This window comes from Strix aluco, chromosome 20 (genome assembly GCF_031877795.1).
Source record: "Strix aluco isolate bStrAlu1 chromosome 20, bStrAlu1.hap1, whole genome shotgun sequence".
Classification (NCBI taxonomy): Eukaryota; Metazoa; Chordata; class Aves; order Strigiformes; family Strigidae; genus Strix; species Strix aluco.
This window is the reverse complement of record NC_133950.1, coordinates 8,353,761-8,374,716: the sequence shown is the minus strand read 5'-3', so window position 1 is coordinate 8,374,716 and position 20,956 is coordinate 8,353,761. Positions and strand designations below refer to the sequence as shown.

Genomic DNA, 20,956 nt, shown 5'->3' with positions numbered 1-20,956 from the left:
CAGGCTGTCCACATCCAGTTTAAGAGTCCTGCATACTGAAGAGGTAGGGAGGTAGCAGTGCATACCATGCTTGTAGCAGTCCACAGAGCCTCATAAACGCCTCTGTGCAGACAAGAGCATTGATGTTTGAGGTGCACACAGATATTGGGGTGGCTGAAGCATCTTGCATGGCCTGTGGTGGATTAAAGGAAATCTGAGAATACTTTCCTGTGAAATGGCTCTATAACAGTGGACAGAAAAAGTCTAACCAGCTCTTCTAGCATATAACAAAGGGGGAACCAAGATTGTGGAAGAAGCTGAATGCTACTACATGATAAGCTTACAGGACAAATGCCAACTGCATTTGGACTTAATTTTCTTCTGCAGAAGAGTCATAAAAATAAGTTTATTGTTTTCATGCCTGGGGACTGAGATATTTGCATCATGTCTTTTATAAAAGACAGTGCTTTATCTCCCCACTTGAACACATCAGCTCCATTGGTGACTGTCTCCTGTACAATTGCGGGTGAGCATCTGAAGGTAAAGACTTTATATGCACAGCTGCTGTCTGCTAGCTGGAATAGAAGTATCTCCGCTCTCTGTCAGAGTCTTGGCAACTGTTTGTAACCCTGGGGTGGGATTTTCACTCATAGTGGTGGGGACTGTGCACCAAAAGGGGAGCAGATCTGTGAAGTTCTACAAGGATGGAGAAAGGCAAATGACAGGATGGCAAAGTCTTTGCATTTTAGGTGTAATAAAATTGTCTCAGTGAGGTAGAAGAATATCTTCTCTAAAGTAAGGTTTTGTCAAAATGCTTTATTTTATTCGTAGTGTAGTGTTTCAGTCTGATGAATTGGATTCAACATATCTTTGAAGCCCCAGCCTCTCTGGTCACTAGTAACTATGGCAAAAGGGAGAGATCTAAGAAATGAGCTATTTTGACAAAATTTTGTCTAGTGAAAACATTACAAGCTGTTTCAGATTCTTCCAGCATGGAACAAAGCCAGATTCTGCAGCCCTGAAAGTAGCTACAAAAAGGAATAATCTCCTGGACAGCTCCAGCTGCAACTGAAGTAGGAGCTCTCCCAAACGTGAGCGATTTAAGCTTTGTCTGGAGACACAAAACCGAAGCCCTTACCAATTACAGATGAGTTATCATCAGGTGCCACAGGGACAGTGCGAAGGGACTGAGTAGTAAAGGATTATCCAGTGCACACAGAAGTATTGAGCAACTCACTACTACCTCCTATTGTACTCATGCCAGTGGAAATCCTTCTTAGAATGGCATATTTTATTCAATTTTTAAGAGCTCTCAATTTTTCATTTAGGAAAGGAAGTTGGAGCAGCGTCCAATCTGTAATCAATCAGTCCGCCTTTGCAGAAAAGCTCTGAGGAAGCGCTCTTGCTCTTTGGTCCTTTATCTTCTCTGTGAACTCACAGAAATTATATTTCTGAATGGGATTAAGAGTGAGGGAGAGGGAGAACTACAGTCAGGGCAATCCTCAACTAAATCTTATAGACCGCCATCCTGTAGTAAGTAGCCCTACTGAAGCTATCCCCAACCATAGCACTTCTGCCTCCAGTGAGAAGCAGCAGATGATGCTTCAGATAAGCTTGGCCCAAACTTAGAAAAGGTATTTAAGCATTTTGTGTGGGTACTTAACTGCCTAAGTGTCAAATTCCTGGAGATTTTAGTAGGCATTAGAAAATCAGGAGATTTTGAACAGGGTCTGTCACAATCTTAAATGAGGCCATCCATAACATAAGCCATGAATTTATTATCCCTGGTAATAAATCACTAGAAATACACAATGATAGAAGGAGGAATAACAGACACCACTCATCCAGGGATCTCAAAGCTCTTTGCAGCCATTACTTAGAGTTCCTTATGATAGCTGAGGAAAATGCTGGGTTTTGTTTGTTTGTTTCGAATGAATAAATTAATCATTAGTAAAATATTATGCAGTTCATCAAATATATTATTCACTAGCTATTTGTCAAAATAACAGCTCAGTCATATATTATCAGAACTAAACATTTATAATGTGTGTATATCTAGTCATCAGATGATTTATTCAGGCTTTTGTGGAATGAGTTAGTTATTGACCAGTTTAAATCACTGCTCCCTTGGGAGGTAGAGGCGTATTAGGTTCTGAGCTCTTGGTAAAACTTGGACCATCTTTTTTGCTGAGTTGTTGTTCAGCACCTGACACCACAAGCAGAGTCCTGTGTCTGAGGTTCCTTTTGACACTACCTCAATAAAAATAGTTATAATTCTGTTTATCTATAGCCAATGCCAGGTCTATCTCAGGTAGGAAAATTCAACTACTTATTCAAGATCAAACTACAATCTGAGTTCTCCATGTTTTTGTAGGACCAGTGCCTGAACCCAACGCCAAGGTCCTCATCCCTTCTTAGATATCTCAACTCTTTGGTGTCTCCCCACCTCCCAGCTGCAGGAAAAGAGGGTTTAGGAATCCCAGTTCACTGCTCCGTGTGATAGATGACACAATTTTGGTAACGCTGGGAAAGAACAGAGAAGCCCTTTACCAGGTCCCTCCCAGCTCCCTCTCCCATGCCAGCAAGCTGGCCTCCTTCCAAAAGTGCCTCAGCAGAGCGAAGCTACGTGACTGACACTCACTGACTCCCCTTGTTCGTGACCAGCATCCCAGAAGGCTGCAGCTTCTTCCATGCCTTTATTGGTGTCAAACATCACAGCCTCTCCCCTGGGTTTTATTAGGGAAGCTGATGCCAAATCACCCAGCTTCCTCCTACTCGATAAAAAATGTTTATAACCCAGTAAATTCTAACATATCAGCAGCTTGTTATGGAGGGAAAAGGTCACTGGGAGAGACAGAAGAAAAAAAAAAAAAAAAAGGGTGCCCTTCCATTGGAAATTCTGCCTGGGTATATATGAAGGAGTCAGAGCCAGGAAAATATCTTTTGATATGATAAAGTCTCATAATAGAAAATGTTGCTGCAATACAGGCCTCGTTTCTTCAGATAAATATTTAATATAGATCACTAAAGATTAATCGAGTACAGAAAAGAGTCTTTCCTATGGTTGGTGTAAAGAAAACATCTTCTCGTTAATTTATTATGGAGCCTGAAATGAGAAAAATCCTATAGAGAGAAATGCAGGGTACGGTTTCCATAGAGAAGCAGCGCACCGCACCAGAATTTATTTAGTGTGTGGGCAGAGGCCTTCCCAGAACCAGCTGCAGCGTGGCGTTCGCATGATAAAAAATCCCAATGTAGGAAGAAGCCTCACAGTCTCATCGTGTTTTGATGATCCGACTCCTGCAGATCCCAGGGTTTCCAGAAATGGTGAGACAGTAGGAACTATGGGCTCTGGAGAGCACGCTCCACCCTGGATGAAGACTGTACGATGGCCTGTGTGACTTCACAAGCTGCTCCTCCAGGAAAGGGCATTCAGTCCTTTTAGAGTAAGGTGATGCCCCAAGCTCACTGCGAGGAGAGGAGCCCCCAGTCTGATCCCCAAGGCTGCTTGCTTTAGCCAGAAGTCCCATAAGCACCTCCCTGACGATTTCTCCAAGGCATTGTGGCCATTTCACACTGTGCTCCTATCTGTATTGGGCAGAAAAGAATTTTGGGTAGTGGTGTGAGATTTCCATCTCCCATGATGCTTGGATGCGTTTAGTCAGCTACATTTTGATGAATAAATGACAGGATCCCTTTGCTTTCTACAACATTGTCCACAGAAACCATCTCTCCAACTATTTTGCAGGATTAAATAGGACAGTTACAGAGAATAAATCATAAATAACAGCAGAGACAGTATGAGAGAGAAAATAAGACAGTCGCAGGCAAGGGAGGAGAGAAAAAAAGATACAATTACAGCTGAGACTGAAATGGAACAAAGAGTCAATGAGACAGAGAGATACTTGAAGGTTGTTCCAGATGGCCAGCCCCACTGATGTGAAGCCTCTTGCACCACCAGCACCCGCCACGTGTGAATGAGGCGTGACCGCTTGCTCTTAAAGCATTGGAAGTGGGCAGGAGAACCTGGCAGATCTGTCTGTGCTCAGGGATGGGGGAAAGAGAGGAACCCCCTCCTGAACTGCATGTTTTAGAGACCAGAAACAACTCGGGGGAGAGGTAGGCTGTAACATTTTTCCACCTCTCCAACAAGCCAGGTCTAGTTGTTTCTCCAGAGGTGGTACTTTCTCCATTTTCCTACTTGACCTTTTCCTGTGGACACCTTTCCTGTTTGGGGAATGTTTGTGTCAAGCAGTTGACAAAATGCTAGTCCACATGTTTAGCTCTCCCCAGGAGAAAGGCCAAGGGAAGGAAGATTGAATGCCACCAGTCAGATCCTAGTCATGCTGCTCTGTGCATTGCTGGGAGGCATTCAGGAAATGTAGCCAAGAGGAAGATGGAAAAAGTATTGTTAGAAAAGGGTTGTCTTTAGTTTTGTGGTATATGCAATGCAGAGTGTCTCTTCTGCTGCTGCCATGCCTAGCTGATCTCACAGGACAACTTTTTTTGGCTCATGTGGAAGGCAGTGGAAGAACAGAGAGGCTTTAGCATCTGGCATCACAACCCAAGGAACATGGGACTAAAAGGACCCTCCAGGCTTCCAGTCTCCCACTCTGCCAGGCACAACATTTTGCCATTTGAAGAATGTTCCCCCCTAAACCTCTGGGACAGTGTGGGTGGTCCCTTTGCAGACTACATCTCCCAGGCCTCGGCTGCTCCCAGAACCCAAGTGACAACTGAAAACCTAAATAATAATTCTCTCTAATTCTACCACAGGCTATTGGACTTGATACAGGTGTGACTGGATGGCAGGCTCTAGCCTGGGGCCATGGGGGGGAAAGACTAACAGATTTTTAATAGCAGCAGGGACTGTTTCAGTCATCTAATATAAAACTAATCTGTGTTTAGAACATTTATTTGTGGCATGTGGCACAGATCTGGTTAGGAGAATTGCAACAGCTAAACTACCCCCAGGATAACCTGGGGCTGATCAAGGGGCTCTTATTTTCATCTCTGCAAACACTGCGACTGCACTGCAGTTTGGCCCCTATCACCTTGGCAGGGGCTTTCATCAGCCCTGCCCCTCCGACTCTGTCTGTCATGCTTCATACTCCCGCCACAGTGAGCCACAGATATAATCTATGGAACACAAACATGATTTTATAATAAGTTTTCTATGCAGCCAGGATAAAATGCCAAACAGAATCAGAAAACAATCAGTCAGTGAAACTCGGCACTGCTGATGAGTGCGCTGTTTGTGATGGTTCAGTGCCCAGGAAGATTGAGGCTTTAAATACAGCCGCCACCTGCCCTTCCAAACACGGGGATACATGGGGCAAGGAGACAGGGGCAGGCAGGGCGACGGGGCTCAGGGCAGTGGGAATACCACAGTGTATCCCCTGTTCGGAGTAAGTTAAAACAGAGCAGAGCTGCAGAAAGGCACCTTAGTATGGAGTCGCTGCTTCTTAAATCCGGATATCAGCAAATGTGCCAGCAACTGGGCTTTGCGAGTGACAGTGCGAGGCTCAGGGACAAACAGGGCTGGCGACAGTCTGAGATAAACGTGCACTTGCTGTGGAGGCCTCTGGGTGATGCTCTTGCACAGGGCCCTATAATTGATTCACAGAATCACAGAATCACAGAATCATCTAGGTTGGAAAGGACCTTGAAGATCATCTAGTCCAACCGCTAACCCAGCACTGACAGTTCCCAACTACACCAAATCCCTCAGCGCTATGTCAACCTGCCTCTTAAACCCCTCCAGGGATGGGGACTCCACCACCTCCCTGGGCAGCCCATTCCAATGCCCAACAACCCATTCTGTAAAGAAATGCTTCCTAATATCTAGTCTAAACCTTCCCTGGCACAACTTGAGGCCATTACCTCTTGTCCTATCACTTATTATTTGGTTAAAGGGGCTCATCCCCAGCTCTCTGCAACCTCCTTTCAGGTATTCCTCCCACTATAGGCAGTTTTAGGATGCTTCTCCCCACATCAGGCTTGCAACAGCCCCTGCCCTCAACTGATTGAAGTTTACATCGGGTTCTACATCCTACCACGAGAATATCATCTGTAGGAGCCTACATCTGTACTGCTTGGCACAATGCAACGGTGCGGAGGGAAAACAAGGAGGGCTGGGAAGTGTGAAGAGGGGAAGCAACTCCACCAAAGAGCAGGAGAAAGAAAAATATTGCGTATCTTGGATTGGAGGGGTTGTGCTAAAAAGAATCCTGCTGGCTTGAGCAGCCGCTCAGCTAATTGGGCAGTTTACCTAGTTCAGGAGAGGGTAGGGCCATACTCCAGGGGATAACTACTGAGCCCCTGGCAAGGAGGCAGACTTTCACCTGTCCCCCTTCTTCCTGACACTTGCTCAGGCACTGGGAGTTGTGAGGTTTGTACTCCATAGCAGGAAATGTTAGGACCAGCGCTCTACTAGACTGCACAGATTTTTAATTTTTTTTTTCTCCAGTATTTGTAAGAGTTGGCGTATTCATACTAGCTTTTTCCTGTCTTCTTTAAGTACTCCAGGCTTGAGTCATATAATTGTATAACTCACAACTTCCATTTAAAAAAATAAGAATAGGGTATCTTTTAGGATTGCAAAGAAAAACCAGACAATATGAGTCTTTAAATCTCAAAACCCAGAAGGCACATAAAAAGCATTGCAGATATTGTTGTTTTGTTCAGCAGATAAATATATACATATGCATGGGCTTCAAAATTCTGGAGTCCAGTTCATTATTTCTGAGTAGAGGCTCAGATGTGCAATAGCACATCATCCCTTATTCAGCCATATCTATGGCTTTAGATAGCATAAGAGCTGCTGCTTTCACTTTGCCCAGTCCTCGCCCCCTGAAATAGCCATGAAGGGAGGTCTTAGCTTTTCTGCAGCATCTGATCCCCCCAGACTAAGTTTCCAGTATCTTGCCTCAGAGAGATCCTGACTTTAACTTAGCACAAACAAAAAAGCCTACCATGAAAGAAAACAGCACAGGCGAGAGGGAAAGAACCAACCTCATAGAAGCTCTCACCCAGACTCAGCAAAGGATTCCCAAGCCACGATAAAAGCGCAAAGCAAATACCTTCCAAGCCAAAATGAAAATCTGAGCCATAAGAGCCCCCTTCACCCTCTATTGAAGTGCCTATTAAACTTAAAAAACCCCAAACCTCCCCCTCAAAAAACCCCCAAACACCACTCCCCCGCAAAAAAAAAAAAAAAAAAAAAAAAAAAATCCCCAAATCCCCAACCCTCCCCACACAGCTGACCTCTCTTTCCCCCTAAATAGACCTTGAATGGTGAGGCTATAAATCTCTGCAGCTGGCTTTATCCTATGCTATAGGAAAGAGCCCTGTGTTCAGGGAAGGGGACTGTGCCCTTTGCTTGGCAGCAGGTCTTGGCTCCAGCTTGCTGCCCCAAACCCTAAATTTTCATACAGGAGAGGAGCTCTGCTTGCAGCTTAGAGACCTGCTGGGCTTTAAGACTGCCTTTGCATGTGGGCTGGATGCTGCCTGCACTGAAGTTGAGGAAGTTTTGCTCTTAACTTCTCCGAGACCTAAATTTCACATCTGGAACTTAGCATGAGTGGGTTTTTCTTTGTAGCTGAATTAAGCCATTTGTGCAGACAGGTGCTTATGTGGCTCTGTGCGCACTGCGAGGCAGTTTGCACGTACTGCCCTTTCACTGAACTCCCTCCACCATGCTGCAGATTTTATGCCCGCAGCATGGGTATAACAACCCCTCTCAGCTATTTTAGGTGTGTTTGAGGCTTAGTCGGTTAAGGAAGCACTCTGATGGTCCTCTTTACACTAAAACTGTCCTGGCTATGGTATATTCATAAAATTGTAGGAATTCAGACAGGCACAACCTGAAGTGGTACAGGCTAGCATCACTGGAGGCCTTAGAGGTCTTCAACCTTCTCTCCCAGACCATCCAGTATGTTATTCTTTGCTGATTGGAACACAGTGGAGCTGGCAATCGACATAGCCTTCTGAAGGAAGAGGTTTGCATTTCATTAGATTGATTTCACAGCCTTTGGGGTCCTATTACCTCATGGAAGATAAATGCCAGGGGTGTGCATTTGATCCCTCTTGCTTTTGCTATAGATCAGGTCCAACACTCCCCCTGTGGCATGACTCCAGCTCTCTCCACTTCATGTTTTTTCACTGTTTGCATCTTCCCCAAGGGGCTGGGATTTGGGAATCTATGTGCAGTGGTGATTTTTCTAATAGGCACGTACTTCTGCCCAGCTTCTGTCCTCTGTGTCCATTGTGGGGTTGTGTTTGCACTTTGCCACCCTGACCCTTAGCCTTATTGAGTATGCTGTGGGAAGCATTGCAGCCTGCCAAACTGAGCCCTGTGCAGGCAGCAAGGACCCTGGGCAGGATGGGCAAAGGCAAAATGGGCAGCGAGTTTGGCCATGACCCCACCACTTACTTTAGTCCTTGCTGGTGAAATACTTTGTCCTGCCTCTAGACCTGAGTTAATTTTGTTCATGGCTGTCCTGTATTCTGGGTCTTTTCCTTGGAGAAGCTGTTCATCTCCTGCTACCTTAGCTTCTCTGTCTACAATGACACATTTGTTTAAAAGTGCTTTGAGATCCGTGTATCAAAGTCACAAATAACAGCTAAAGGAAACATGACTCATGATTGGGAAATTGCTAAGCATGTGCCTGAATAACCAAGTGCTTCAGAGCTTCACAAACAGATCTCAGAAAACAAAAGCATTTGCATTCACTAGTCTCTGTTCCCTGGATAGCACAGGACAAAAACAAAGCTTTTCGTTTATGAAATGTTGCACAAAAATCATGGTTGTCTTTTTATTGCAGGCCACTTTGCAGAATGCAAAAAGATTGCCTTTCTTCAAGAGTTTTTGAATTTTTATTTTATTGTAGTCTTTTTATTTCCTTCATCAAAACATGTCTGAGTTTGAAATGGCATGACTAGGAATGAAAATTAAATACATCAAAACTGATTTTTGTTGAAATGAGATTTTGGAGCAACCAGGGACTGTTCAAGGCTTTCTCACAGCTTGTGTTCAGTTTTTTTGCTAAAGAGGGATGTAGTCTGAGGAAATGGGTCACCTTTTTCCTAGAGAAAATTTCTTCAATTTTACTGTAATTCTGAAATGTCACAGGCTTTTTGGGACAGTTTTTTTTTTTTTTAATCTTGAACAAAGCAAAAATGTCTCTGATTATGGATGGCTTGAATTTTGCTGCAGCTATACTCTGCATCCTAATTTTTTTTTTTTTTAGCCCTTTGCCTCTTACCTTATACCCTTTACTAGTAATTTCAGGCCCGGTTACCATCCGAATCCTATACTGAGAGGGGACAGTCTCTGCATATAGCAACAGTGTATGTCCCTGCTTGCTGGATGTCACTGTTAAAATAGCAGCCCTTGGCGAGTGGCCTGAACATGACAGCACAGCTTGGAAACCAAAGGGATGTTGAGCCACAGCTCTCAGGGTGAAGGCCCAGAAATGGGTGTTCTGAGGAACCATGAGAAGGAACCACTGCTTTCTCCTAAACCAACTTGGAGGAAATAATGTCACAACACTAAAGGAATAAAGTAGGAAAGATCAGTGTGGGAGGGGAGTGTGGTTGTATTTTATGATGTCAAAACAGTTTTTGTTCACTTGCACTCTTACACCTCCACCATGTACTCATGAATGCTTTCTGCAAGGTCCCTTGCAGCGGCATGGGTGATGAAGGATGCTATTCTTCATCACATGTTCTGGGTTATTCTGAGGCTGGTGACCATGTGTTAGATCTAGGTATGCTTTTAGGAGCAGGCAGTGATTGGTTTGTCTGTCCTGTTGCATCTCTGCAGGTCATGATTTCCCTACATACTCTTTACATGCAGCCTGGAGCATGCCCTTCCAGCTGAAGGATATTCACTGGCAGGGAAGGGTATGGACCCCCTTCACTTCACTTAACCTGGACAAAAGCCCCTCAGCTGGCTTGCAGCACAAGATCCCTGATGTAAACGGGTGGCTTTGCCAACTGGCTGCCTTTAGGCATCCAAGCCACCCACCAGTACCTGCCTTACAGGATTGCTAGCGTCTCCATCAGCTGAGAATGACTCAGGGGCGAGGGGGTGGGCGGGAGGGGACAGCTTTCCTGTCACTGCCTTCTCTTGCTGAGCCCACCAGTGTGGTAGCTGTGCCCAGATGGCTCTGCCAGGACTGCCATGAGGGCACTGCTGGGTGTAGGAGGCAACGGGGGGCTTTGTATTTTAACATAATTTTTTTTTATCTCCCGACATGGTGAATTTGAGCATTTGCCAAGTGAGTAGCACAACTGACCAGAGGGGGGTGATGGCTCCATTTTCTAACAACACTTCAAGTTTTGAAACATGGTTGCATGCTGCGTTGGAGAAAATTTTGTGCTTTTTGAGAAAAAGGGCAATCAAGGCTAAATTTCCAATACTTACCTTCCCAGCATTGACAAATGCTGTGCTTAAGTTGCCAGTAGTGCAGTAGACAGGTACCCTAGCCTGTAACGTGAGAAATTAAGGTTCAAGTCCACATTTTTCACAGTTTTTTCATCTGAGTTAACTGTGAATCATGATAAGTAAAGAGCAAAGCTTGGGGCTGTGGTGTCACAGGCTGAGGTTATCAGCTTGCTACAGCTAAAATGAGGAAAAAAGCCTGTAGTCCACACACCTATATCTTCAAGAAATGAAGCAAGTGCAATTTAATGAAATGACTTGTTCCAAACTGTTCTTGTTACAGCCTTTGATTCATGCTGTTGTGCTCATATGAACACTGGTAAGCAGTGAATCTAGATGGTGAATTTTGGGGCAAGGCAGGCCTAGCTTGCTGAAGGGCTCTGTGGGGTAAAGAGTGTTCACCATTACTTAACATGAGCCAGTTCTCCCCGGGGTGATTTTTTTATCTGCTCTATAAATTAAAAACTGTCTGCCTGTCTTCTATTTCAAACTTACTTTCAAAAGTAACAGATTTAAATACTTTCATGTACTACTTAGCCATAAGAGGAGTCCAAACAAACACTTCAGTGTGAAAGGGTCTCCTTTTTTGTTTTGTTGGTTGTTTTTTTCTTTTCCCCCATACCAATTGCTACAACACAAGACTGAATAATCTGGGGCCTTCTCCTGTCTATGTCCCATGCTCCTATACAGCCTTAGTTAACTGACTGACCATCCTGTGTCTTAGCCTCCCTTCCAACCTGTTGTTGGCTAAGTCTAATTGGCTGATGTATGCCATCAGCTCTCTGGACAAAGATCATGTGTTGATCGAAGAAGTGTACAAGAAGGAAATTGGAAGAAGTGTGGAGAAGAGAACCTAAAATTGTACCAATTATTCCAGGTTTCTTCAAGACTACTTTAAAATTCCTTCCAATGACTTGGATGTTTCCATCTATTGCTTCAAAAGTGCTGCTCTCTGAAAGCATCTTCTTGACAGCTCCTTGACTTCCCAGGATCTACTTGATCCCAAATTCTGGGTCAAACTCATAGAAACATAAATCTAGGAGACCATGCTATGAAAAATAATATCAGTGTCATTGTACTCATAACTATAGAACTCAAAATGCCTGATTCAAAGATGAGTTTCTCTAGGCTACCTCAGGTATTTTAGTGAGGAATTGCTCTGGCTGCCTCTCTCATGATTTTTCATCATAATTCACAGTAAAGCAATGGGTGTCTATATTGTCCATTCCAGTGCTTGGAGCACAGGTCCCTGCAGCTTGTTAGAATAGCTTCCTCGGTAGCTTAATAAACCATGTCTGGTTTAGGTAAGCTTTTAGGAAGAAAACAGCAGCAGAACAGAACATTTCCTATTGTTGATAATGTTTGTTAAGCTGCAGCGGCGCTAACAACTCTGGGAGCTCCTGTAGAGATGTCACTCTGGCTTCTAGCAGCTAGTATCAACAGCTATGTAAGTTGTAGTGGCTTAGAAGTGCCGTCAGCCCAATGTTGAAAACAGCTGAAATGGTGTTAACAGTAATGGGAACTACTTACAAGGAAGTCTACAGGGTGGACAAGGCTTAAACAGGCTGGTGTTGGAAAGGGTATCTCTAGTGCCTGAGGTGTGTGCTTTTTGCAATTAAATCAGCACAAAGAGCATTATGGGGAAAGTTGAGCAGAATAAATGTCCCACAAGTAGTTTGCACTGTAACCTGATGGATGTGATGAAAGGGAATTGTAGCAGCTGACTCGGGTGAAATATGGGAACAGATCAATAGATGACAGATGAAGGCAGCTGGTGAGTTTACTCTGTGTTGAAGAAGTCTAGAAGTTACTATGTGTTATCTGAGGATGCATAAACATGTAACTTGGAGGTGACCCCATTCAGTTGAAGGGGTAGTAACCTGCTCTGTTTGCTTGTGATTGCCTGATTGCAATGGTAGCTGTGTTTAGATTTGAAGTCAGAGCTAGGAATCATAGCCACGTCCTGACCATAGTCAAATTTAATAATTTAATAATAAGCAAACTTAGTAAAGATCAAATTTAATGACCTATCTTTTAACTTGTACTTACCTATGCTGAATCACTCTTCTTTGACTCTCTAGTAATAAATTTATTCCAGCTTCATCTTTTTTTAAACAAATCGATCTTTTCAGTGCCCAACAATTACATGTTGCCTCCTAAGAGACCCAAGTGTAGTCCCATCCTAAGAGAGAACACAAGACTCAGTCATGTCTGTCTGATTGGTTTTTAATTTGGTACTGGAACAATCTGTTTACCAAGGCGCTTTCAAGGTTGCATGAAATCCACCTATCTTTGAAGCAATTTTCTTTCTTTTTCCTTCTTGAAAACTTCATGTCATTCTGGACCTATTAGTTACCTTCCTCTCCTTCTACAAAAAAGTTTTCAACCCTTGGAACAATTAAATATTTTTAAGAAGAATATCAGAGAGATGAAAACAAAACTCTGTTTGTAACAGGAAAATCCAACAGGCTAAATAATTACCCAGGAAAGGGGAAGCAGTTGAGGTTTCAGATACCTCAGACAACACCAAACACACGGTCAAAGTATAGACCAAGTTAAAAACAACAGAAGATCTTCCATCGTCCTGTGGAGACAGGTGAAGCAGTAAGTAGTCCAACAGCGTTGTTTTATTTCTGCCATATGATTCTGCTGAATCATCCAAACACTGACGGTCTTCTCCTTGGGTTCAGTCCTACCCAGGTAAATGCCCTTATAGGAATAAAACTCCTGCAGACACCACAGCATTTATCAATAGATCAATAGTCAATTTATTTATCTAATTCACCTGCCAGCTGTCATACATGAGCCTGTCTGCTTGCCTGGTTGTTATGCAAAATGCTGTCAGACTTTCAGCTTAAGTGATTTCTTTTTCATACTTTCATGGAATTAGGTTTTTGTATTTTTTTATTCTCTTTTGTGACAGAGCTTCATCCTCTCTCTAATTTGGAACTAGTTTGAATCTATGGAGTGGAGTTTTCTTAAATAGATTAGGGGGGATGAGTGCCAAACCCTCACAGGAAACTCATTCTTGTAGGTCCTTTGAAAAGCTCAGCTTTGAAGACTGACTTCTTCATGCTGGCCTAGATAGAGAAGAGGCCAAGCTGTAGAGGAAACTGCTAAAGGAATATTGCACTGCTCAGCCTGGGGCTGTCTGGCATTTTGAGGGCACAGACTAGAAATAAAACGTCACTGACCCCACCGTAATCACAGATACCCTGTACAGACTCATATTAAGCCAGATCTGGCAGTAAAAGATAAGCATTATAGTGCTGTTGTTATGCTCGTATCCTGCCCCCGTGGCATTGTTTGCAGTCAAGGGCTCACAGTAACCTGGAAGAGCTATCGCCCTGGCGACTGCAGATAAACGTGACTTTGTACAGCCCATGACTGGGACAATTAGGCTGAGAAAAGGAAAGACAAAACAAAAACCCCAAACCAACAGCTCTGTTGTAGGAGCGTCTGGGAGGATTCTGGAAGACTTTGGGCTAAGCTCCTGATGCTAAGACAAAACTTGTTTTTTACCTGAGCAAGACCTAAAATCTGCCTGTTTTGGTTCACACTCATTCTAACAGCTAATAACACTTGTCTGCAGCATACATAGGGGTGTCCAAAAACATCTGTCTTAATGATTGTGAGGTGTTTATGTGAAAACAAGGGGCAAAGATATGTCTAGGCAGATGCCATTGTGTGTACACCAAAATCCAGGAGAGAAGAAGGCTCTAGGAGTTCTCTGTCTCTGCCTGGGGATCCTACTGACATCAGAGACTCAATAATGTGTGCAGTATGCCGGGTAGAGGACATTAAGCAACATTTGCATCTTGCTGTTACTGAAGAGGGTGCCACCTTTTGAAAGGCTCTGTCTGCTCATCACCTATGGGAGCAGTTGATGGCTTTTGAGCTATGATCTATAAAAAAGATAAAGAACTGCTGAACAGAAAGGAGCTGGTGCTTTCTCCTTGCCCAGTTTCCAGGGAGTGATGGGGCTGGTGCTGTTTGCCAAACGTGCGCTGTGAGTGGGATGTGCTAACTGCCCTGAAGGCAATATATCCTGCAGCAGGAGGTGTTGGGGTGTTCTAGTTAGCATGACAGTTAGAGGCTTTGTTCAGTGTCTTCCTGCTCTGCTTCTTTTCCTTTTTCAAAGAGACTGTCTCAACCGTTGTTTAATGCATTTAATTTCTTTTTGGTTTCCAGCGCCAGCCCCCGAGGTCTGTACTGAACTTGTTTCTTCACTTGTGTCCTTTGGTGGCCTTGGCCATTTGAAGATGGGGAATTTAATTTGCTCTGATGGCCTCTCTCTTTCAGACTTCTCTCCCTGGGTAGAGATGCTCAAGACCTTGGATTCTGCTAGCCTCTCTGCTGGTGCAGTGGGGGGTCTGGGTGATGTACCCACTTCAGGCTTTTGAATTTTCCTCCCTCCTCCATATTTTTCCCCCTTTTTTCTGTTTCCCTGGAGGGGTCATAGTGCTAATGAGCACTGAGACATCCTTAGTGGCTCCCTCGGTCTCTGACATGCATGGCCTTGATGGCGAGCTCATTAACACAAGCTCTGAAGGGGCAAATATTTTTCTCAGATATAGACATATACAAATAAAATGTATCTCCTTACTGTGACAGAGAGGAAGGCCTGAACTATGTGTATTTGCCTCCCTCAGGCAGTATTTCATCCCTCTATTTCCTCTCGTCTCCCTTCCCCCTGCTTCCTACCCCTTCAGCCATTAGAAGAGTAGGCTCTTCAGTGCTTTCACCAGACATTAGAGTGCAGATTCCCCTCCGCTGACCTGGCAGGCATTTTCCTGGGTACGCTCCACATTAGCATGGGCTGTCTACACCGGCGAGACATTAGAGCATAGACAAGTGCCTCTCCCCCCCACTACTCAGACGTTAGGTCATAGTTTCTCCTTATCCCATCTCTGCATCAGGGATACAGACTCTTCCTCCTCCTTGCTAAGAGGTTTATCATCTTTCCAAAGCCCTTAAAAGCTTCCCCACTGGCAGAAGTTCAAGTCCTTGCTAGGGATTTCCCCTGAGGGTCAGAATACTCTGTACTAATCTAACTGTATCATGGGGTGCGATCATAATCCTGGTCAAGTCTTTGCAACTTCTTCAACTGGAAAATGAGCAAGGAACAGTGCAATATTTCTCTTTTATAAAGTGCCTTGAGACCTGTAGAGGCCTCACCTGTGCTTTCCAGTCAGTGGCATTGAGACTGTGGTGTCACTGATGGTTCTGAGAAGCGATGATCTGTGAAATGGCATCTGAGAGTGATTTCTGGGAGGAATGATTTCACTGCCCTTTTGCACACATCATCCATGAATCCAAGGCCTTGGTAGATCCTCCAAAGATTCACAGATTCAAGGATTCAGTGATGACAAACACGAGAGCATGCTTACCTAGCCCAGTGCCATGGATTCAGTTTTGGTCAATAGCAGCTGCTTTGGCAAAAAAATGCAAGTAAGTAGCACTGAAAGCTAATAGAAAACTTGTTCATGGGGGTGCTTCTTCACAGACTTAAGGAGTTACAGGTTGGATCATTGCCTAAGGCCAGAGCTATACTGTTCCCTGCAAAGATCTCTTTATCACCTCAATAATAATAAATGATTTCATTATCCATATCCATTAATGTTAAGTCTGTTTTCCGAAATTGTATCATAATCTTGGCCTCGGGTGCATCTTACAGCACAGAGTTCTACGGGTTGCATGGCAGACTGCTAGTATTTAGGGGACTGCTTTCAATGTAAAATATTCTGGAACTGGGAAAGCCAAGTTTAAGATGTATTTGTGGTCACTAATCAGGAAGCTTAATAATACCATATCATTTGCTTGACCATTCCCAACCAATCAACAGCACCCAAAGAAAGAATACAGCCAAACTCTATGCAAAACCTTAAAGAAAAAAGGCAAGCTTAAAAAATGTCACTAAGTAAATTCAAATAATGCATAAATTAGAGGGAATTGTAACTGGCTCATGGATATTCTATGAGCAGAAGATAAACATCTAAGTTAGTTGCATAAATTATTCATCATAACGTATTTGCTCAGCTTTTCTCATCAGCTGTGGAAGCCACACATCCAAGCATTTGGAGAGTATAACAGAACTGGGCTTTTACCTCAATGATACGCCCTAGGAGTAGGAAGCCCTGGGGAGGGATGTCATGCATAAGAACTGAGTGGAAAAGTCTCCTTCACTGTGATTTTTTAGATGTGGCTTATTCCAAGGGCTTGTCTACTGTGTGAATGGCAACTGGAATTGTCCCTTGGCATCAGGCAAGGCTGAGGATATGGCAATAATTTCTTCTAAACTCCTCCTTTTGCCTCCTGACAGTGGTGTCATGAGATGATGTTGGAGCTGATGTAAAAAATGAACCCAGTTTCCCTTTGAACACACTGTTTACTGAATTTTACTTCTCTGTTCCTACCTTCTTCCATCTTTATTGCCCACTGCTTTCCACTCCATGGTCCTATTGTAACTGTGCCCTGTCCATCTCCACACACTGACTGAATGGAGACACTCCCAGGGTTTGGGTGCTGATATATCAACAGGGCCCTAATTGATCAGTTGCATGTTTCAGCTCTACGGACTTTGCTTTGGACTTGACAGTAACAAAAGCAAACTCTCTGTGCTTTGAGGGGGAACATGAAGCATTCCCCCAGCCCTTTCTGAAAGCATGCTGGCTCTGGAGGGCTCTAGTCACTCCTGACTTTATTGATAATGCTTGCAGGAAGAAGTAATCTCAGAGCAAAAGTGTGCTTGAGTTTTTCAGGAAGTAATAACTGTCTCTTTGGAGAGGAAGCACAGATGGCATTATTTCTGTGCTTGCTAGTTATGATCTTTATAATAGGAACATGGGAACCTCTATTTATTATAAAACCTTGCCTGCCTTTTAGCATCCAGATCTGCATCTTCTCATGCAGCGTAGGTGCTGAAGGGACCATTCCTTCTTCATGCAAAGGGGATTGCCTTGTATAGGGAGGCCTGGGACTGCAACTCTAATCAGTAGTGATTAGAGCAACCTCTCTGTGTAGTGTCAGAGAGAAGCTAATTGCCTTTTAAGGTTTCACCTGTTATTAAAATCAACTGTGGGACCCCCAAACATATCCCTTCCACAGATACTAAGTACTGGGCTTTTACACTATTCTGGGAGCGCAGAGAAAAAAACCTGTATTCTGCAGTGAATACATGGAGGTTGGTAATGTATTCATTATCTGCTGAGAACTTTGGAGCCAATGGCCTATGTTTTCTCCACTCCTGGTATTAAGATCCTGGTGTACGGGGCTTTTTTGGCCTTTTGACAGAGGTTTTTCTAGGAAAGATTGACGTTTCTACTGATTTCAAGGTTTGACACTAATGACTCTTAGGATGTGGTAAGAGGGGTGTTTTGCTTTGGCATTTTTACTTGGCTTGTGAAAGCGTGGGAGCTACAGAAGGGATATTAGCTCAGGTGTAAGGAGATATTTTGAAGTAAAAAGCTGGCACTTTGCTATTTTGATGAATGCAACTGCTGTTAGGCAGCCTGGGGTGTTGTGATGAGGTGCAATCAAAATAAATAATTGTATTAAGAAAAATAACCTAACACACACAAAGTGGACTGGGTGTAGAATCAACCTGGGAAAAAAAAGATCTGTTTTGTGATCCTGGATCTGCAACAGACTTAGAGCATCTCCTAAATTTGCCTGCATGTCAGGTTCTCTACCAGCAAAGTGGAATTGCCAGTGCTGGTTGACACACATTGATAGAAAGTGCTGCGTCAGTGCCAGGTATTGTCATTCCTATTATTTAAATGAAATTTTTGTCTTAAACCTGAGTTACAGGAATAAATGAATGAAAAGTGACAGAGAAGCTTGTGACTTGATTATCTGGGAGATAGCTTAAGATAGTGCAGGTGAGTTGTAGGAGAGTAGTTATATATAATATCCTTTCCTTTTAAGAAGGCCTTGCTCAATATTTTTCAAAAGACATTAATAGGTTTCTCATCTTTTAGGTGCTCAGCTGGTGATGTATTTCAGAGGCCTGATTTTTAGATCGCAGGTGTGCAAGGTTTTCTCCAGGCATTTCCCTCTGTGTCGTTTCAAAATGGATACCTGCAATAAAGAGCTGCTTTTGCAAACATTAACTTTATTTTTATCCAGTTGCTATCAGTTTAAAAGAAGGGATTTGAAAATCACTTATAGGGTTTTTTTAAAAAAAAAAAGAAAGAAAAGCAACCAACCTCCATTTTCATCCTGGCCTCTGCTTATAACTGAATCGATCCTTTTAGATGGCTTATCAAATGTATTGTTTTCAAAATGGTCTTTTGCTGCACTCCTGGTGCTGAAAGATTAAGATGTTTGGAAAAAGTGTGTTTCCTTCAGCCTTGCTTTGCAAAATCATGCCAGGAAGTCTTGTGGACACAGGGATATAGAAATGATCAGACTGGTCTAGATCTACAGTCTGTCTGACTGACCAGCTCTTTTTCTGACAGAAATCAGAATTTGCTGCTTTATGGAGAGGTGTAAGACCGCAAAATGTGTGAGGGTGAAAGGACCAGCCTGCTTTCTCTGTAGAGAAATTCAGCCCTCTGCCAAACATCCCTGGAGACTCTGAGGCTAACTCCTCATCGCCCCAGCCCCTGATCCTCAAAGTGTGTTGTTACTGTGCAGTAATGTCTTGCTTTTCCTCTCCTCCCCCTTCCCCTCTGTCTAGCTTTGTGGCCTCACGTGTGTATCCATGTGGGGATGTCCAACAGGATTGTCCCCTTCTCTATCCTCCTTTCCTGCCATTGTTGGTCCTCCCTGCCTCTCCAGACTCAAAACCTGACCCCTGTTGTGTTTCTGTGTTGTCGCATAGGGAGTTTGCCCGTTGGAAGGTGAGGAACACAGCCATCGAGCGGAGGGACCTGCTCCACAATCCACTGCCCCTGATGCCTGAGTTTCAGAGGAGCATCCGCCTCCTGGGCAGGAGACCCACCACACAGCAGTTCATTGATACCATCATCAAAAAGTACGGCACCCACATCCTCATCTCTGCTACCCTGGGAGGTAGGTGGCAACCTGGGCTGTTTTCTTACACGGGTGTTGGCGGTGGGGTGGTGAAGGCACTGGGCAGCACCTGCAAACCTTGGCCATGCCGCATGGAGACTGGCTGGTAGCACAGAGCCAGGCTGCATCTCCCCCAGCCAAAGCCCGTCAGATGGTGTGAAAATCCCCAGAGTACGAATAGCCTTTGCAAATGAATTCATGGCGCAATGCGTGTGAGTTCAGCATCTGTGATACGTGTGCACCTGTGCTCCTCCGACAATGGCGTCTGTGTGCTGGTGTGTATCAAGATAAACACGCTTCATTTAGCCGGGGAGCCTGTCTGTCATTCCTGCCCCTCTGTCCTTAAACTGACAGTAGAATGTGTTGATCCCTCTGTTTTTTTCAGAATGAAGCCAAATGCAGGGAGAAAAGCAGCCTTTCTTGATGGAACTGGAGGAATTTTAAAAAGCTCCCGGAAAAGGGAGTTCAAGGAGTTGGTCAGGGAGTGTGTGCAGCAGGGAAAGAGACGGCCAGAAAGGCCTGTGCTGAATGCATAAGTGAAAGCAGTAACATGGAGTAGACTTCTGAAAAAAACAATAGTTAAGTAAAGTTCAAAATAAATAGGCAAGGACAGCAGAGAAGTTTGCATGTGCAAGCAGGGTGTGTTGGTGATGACATAAGACAGAGTGCTGTAGGGCCATTAACACATGAGCATGCACGGCTGTTGGTGCTGCATAAACACTTCAAGTACTGACTGTTAAAAACAGGAGGGGTGAAAATCAGCTCCTCTTGATATTTGCTGCTGACTTGTTTTTTTTTCTCTCTTGTACTTTTTTTTGCCATTCTTTATCCCTTTCGGGTGTATATTTAAATGAGAACTACTATCTGTAAGAGCGATTCTGCAGTGGTCAAGGGTCTTAATTCTAGTACAAAATTTGTGGCTGTTGCTTCTTCTAATGTACCTGACTTCCAGCCTTGCCGCACTGTGAAGTTTGCAGTGAACTTTGAGGAATTTCTGGCCATCTGTCTGTTCCCAAAGCGTTCTGCAGACACTGGGATGAGACAGAGATGAGATTAGATGTGTGCATATGATTCATGCACAAATTAGGTGGTAGGTAAATTGGCTCAGATCCATTGAAGTCAAATGGCCTCTCATATGGCAAACGTCCTTCAAAGATCCTCAAGCTGCTCTTCCAGTCCAAGCACTCAAACCATCCACTCCATCAGCAAGAAATGTGAAAGTGGGTTTCCATGCACTGAAGAATACAAGTGATTACCTTAATGAAGTCTGCGTAAAGATAAACTCATTTTTATTGAGAAAATTGCTTTTCAGGGCCATATTTCACAGAGCCCAAGCCAGCCAAGTAAGAATCCAGTAAAGTGTTGAGAACTGGTTTAGTGGGTTTACTTTTCTTCCCATTGACATGCCTTTTTCTTCTTTCCACTCACATCCATGGGTATTCAAAATAAGAAAGACCTTTGATGGTAAAATATATTTTTAATTTTGCCTGGGTGAGGTTGTGAATTATTCACAGG

At 43.8% G+C, this 20,956-nt stretch overlaps 1 protein-coding gene across 1 annotated transcript in view; it reads left to right on the top strand.

Annotated features, from left to right (window-relative positions):
* Positions 1-20,956, top strand: part of BRINP1 (BMP/retinoic acid inducible neural specific 1) — an 89,594-nt gene that overhangs the window by 42,256 nt on the left and 26,382 nt on the right. The window contains exon 3 of the mRNA XM_074846419.1: positions 19,251-19,441. Coding sequence (XP_074702520.1) covers positions 19,251-19,441 — 191 coding nt within the window. The remainder of the gene's footprint in view (positions 1-19,250; positions 19,442-20,956) is intronic.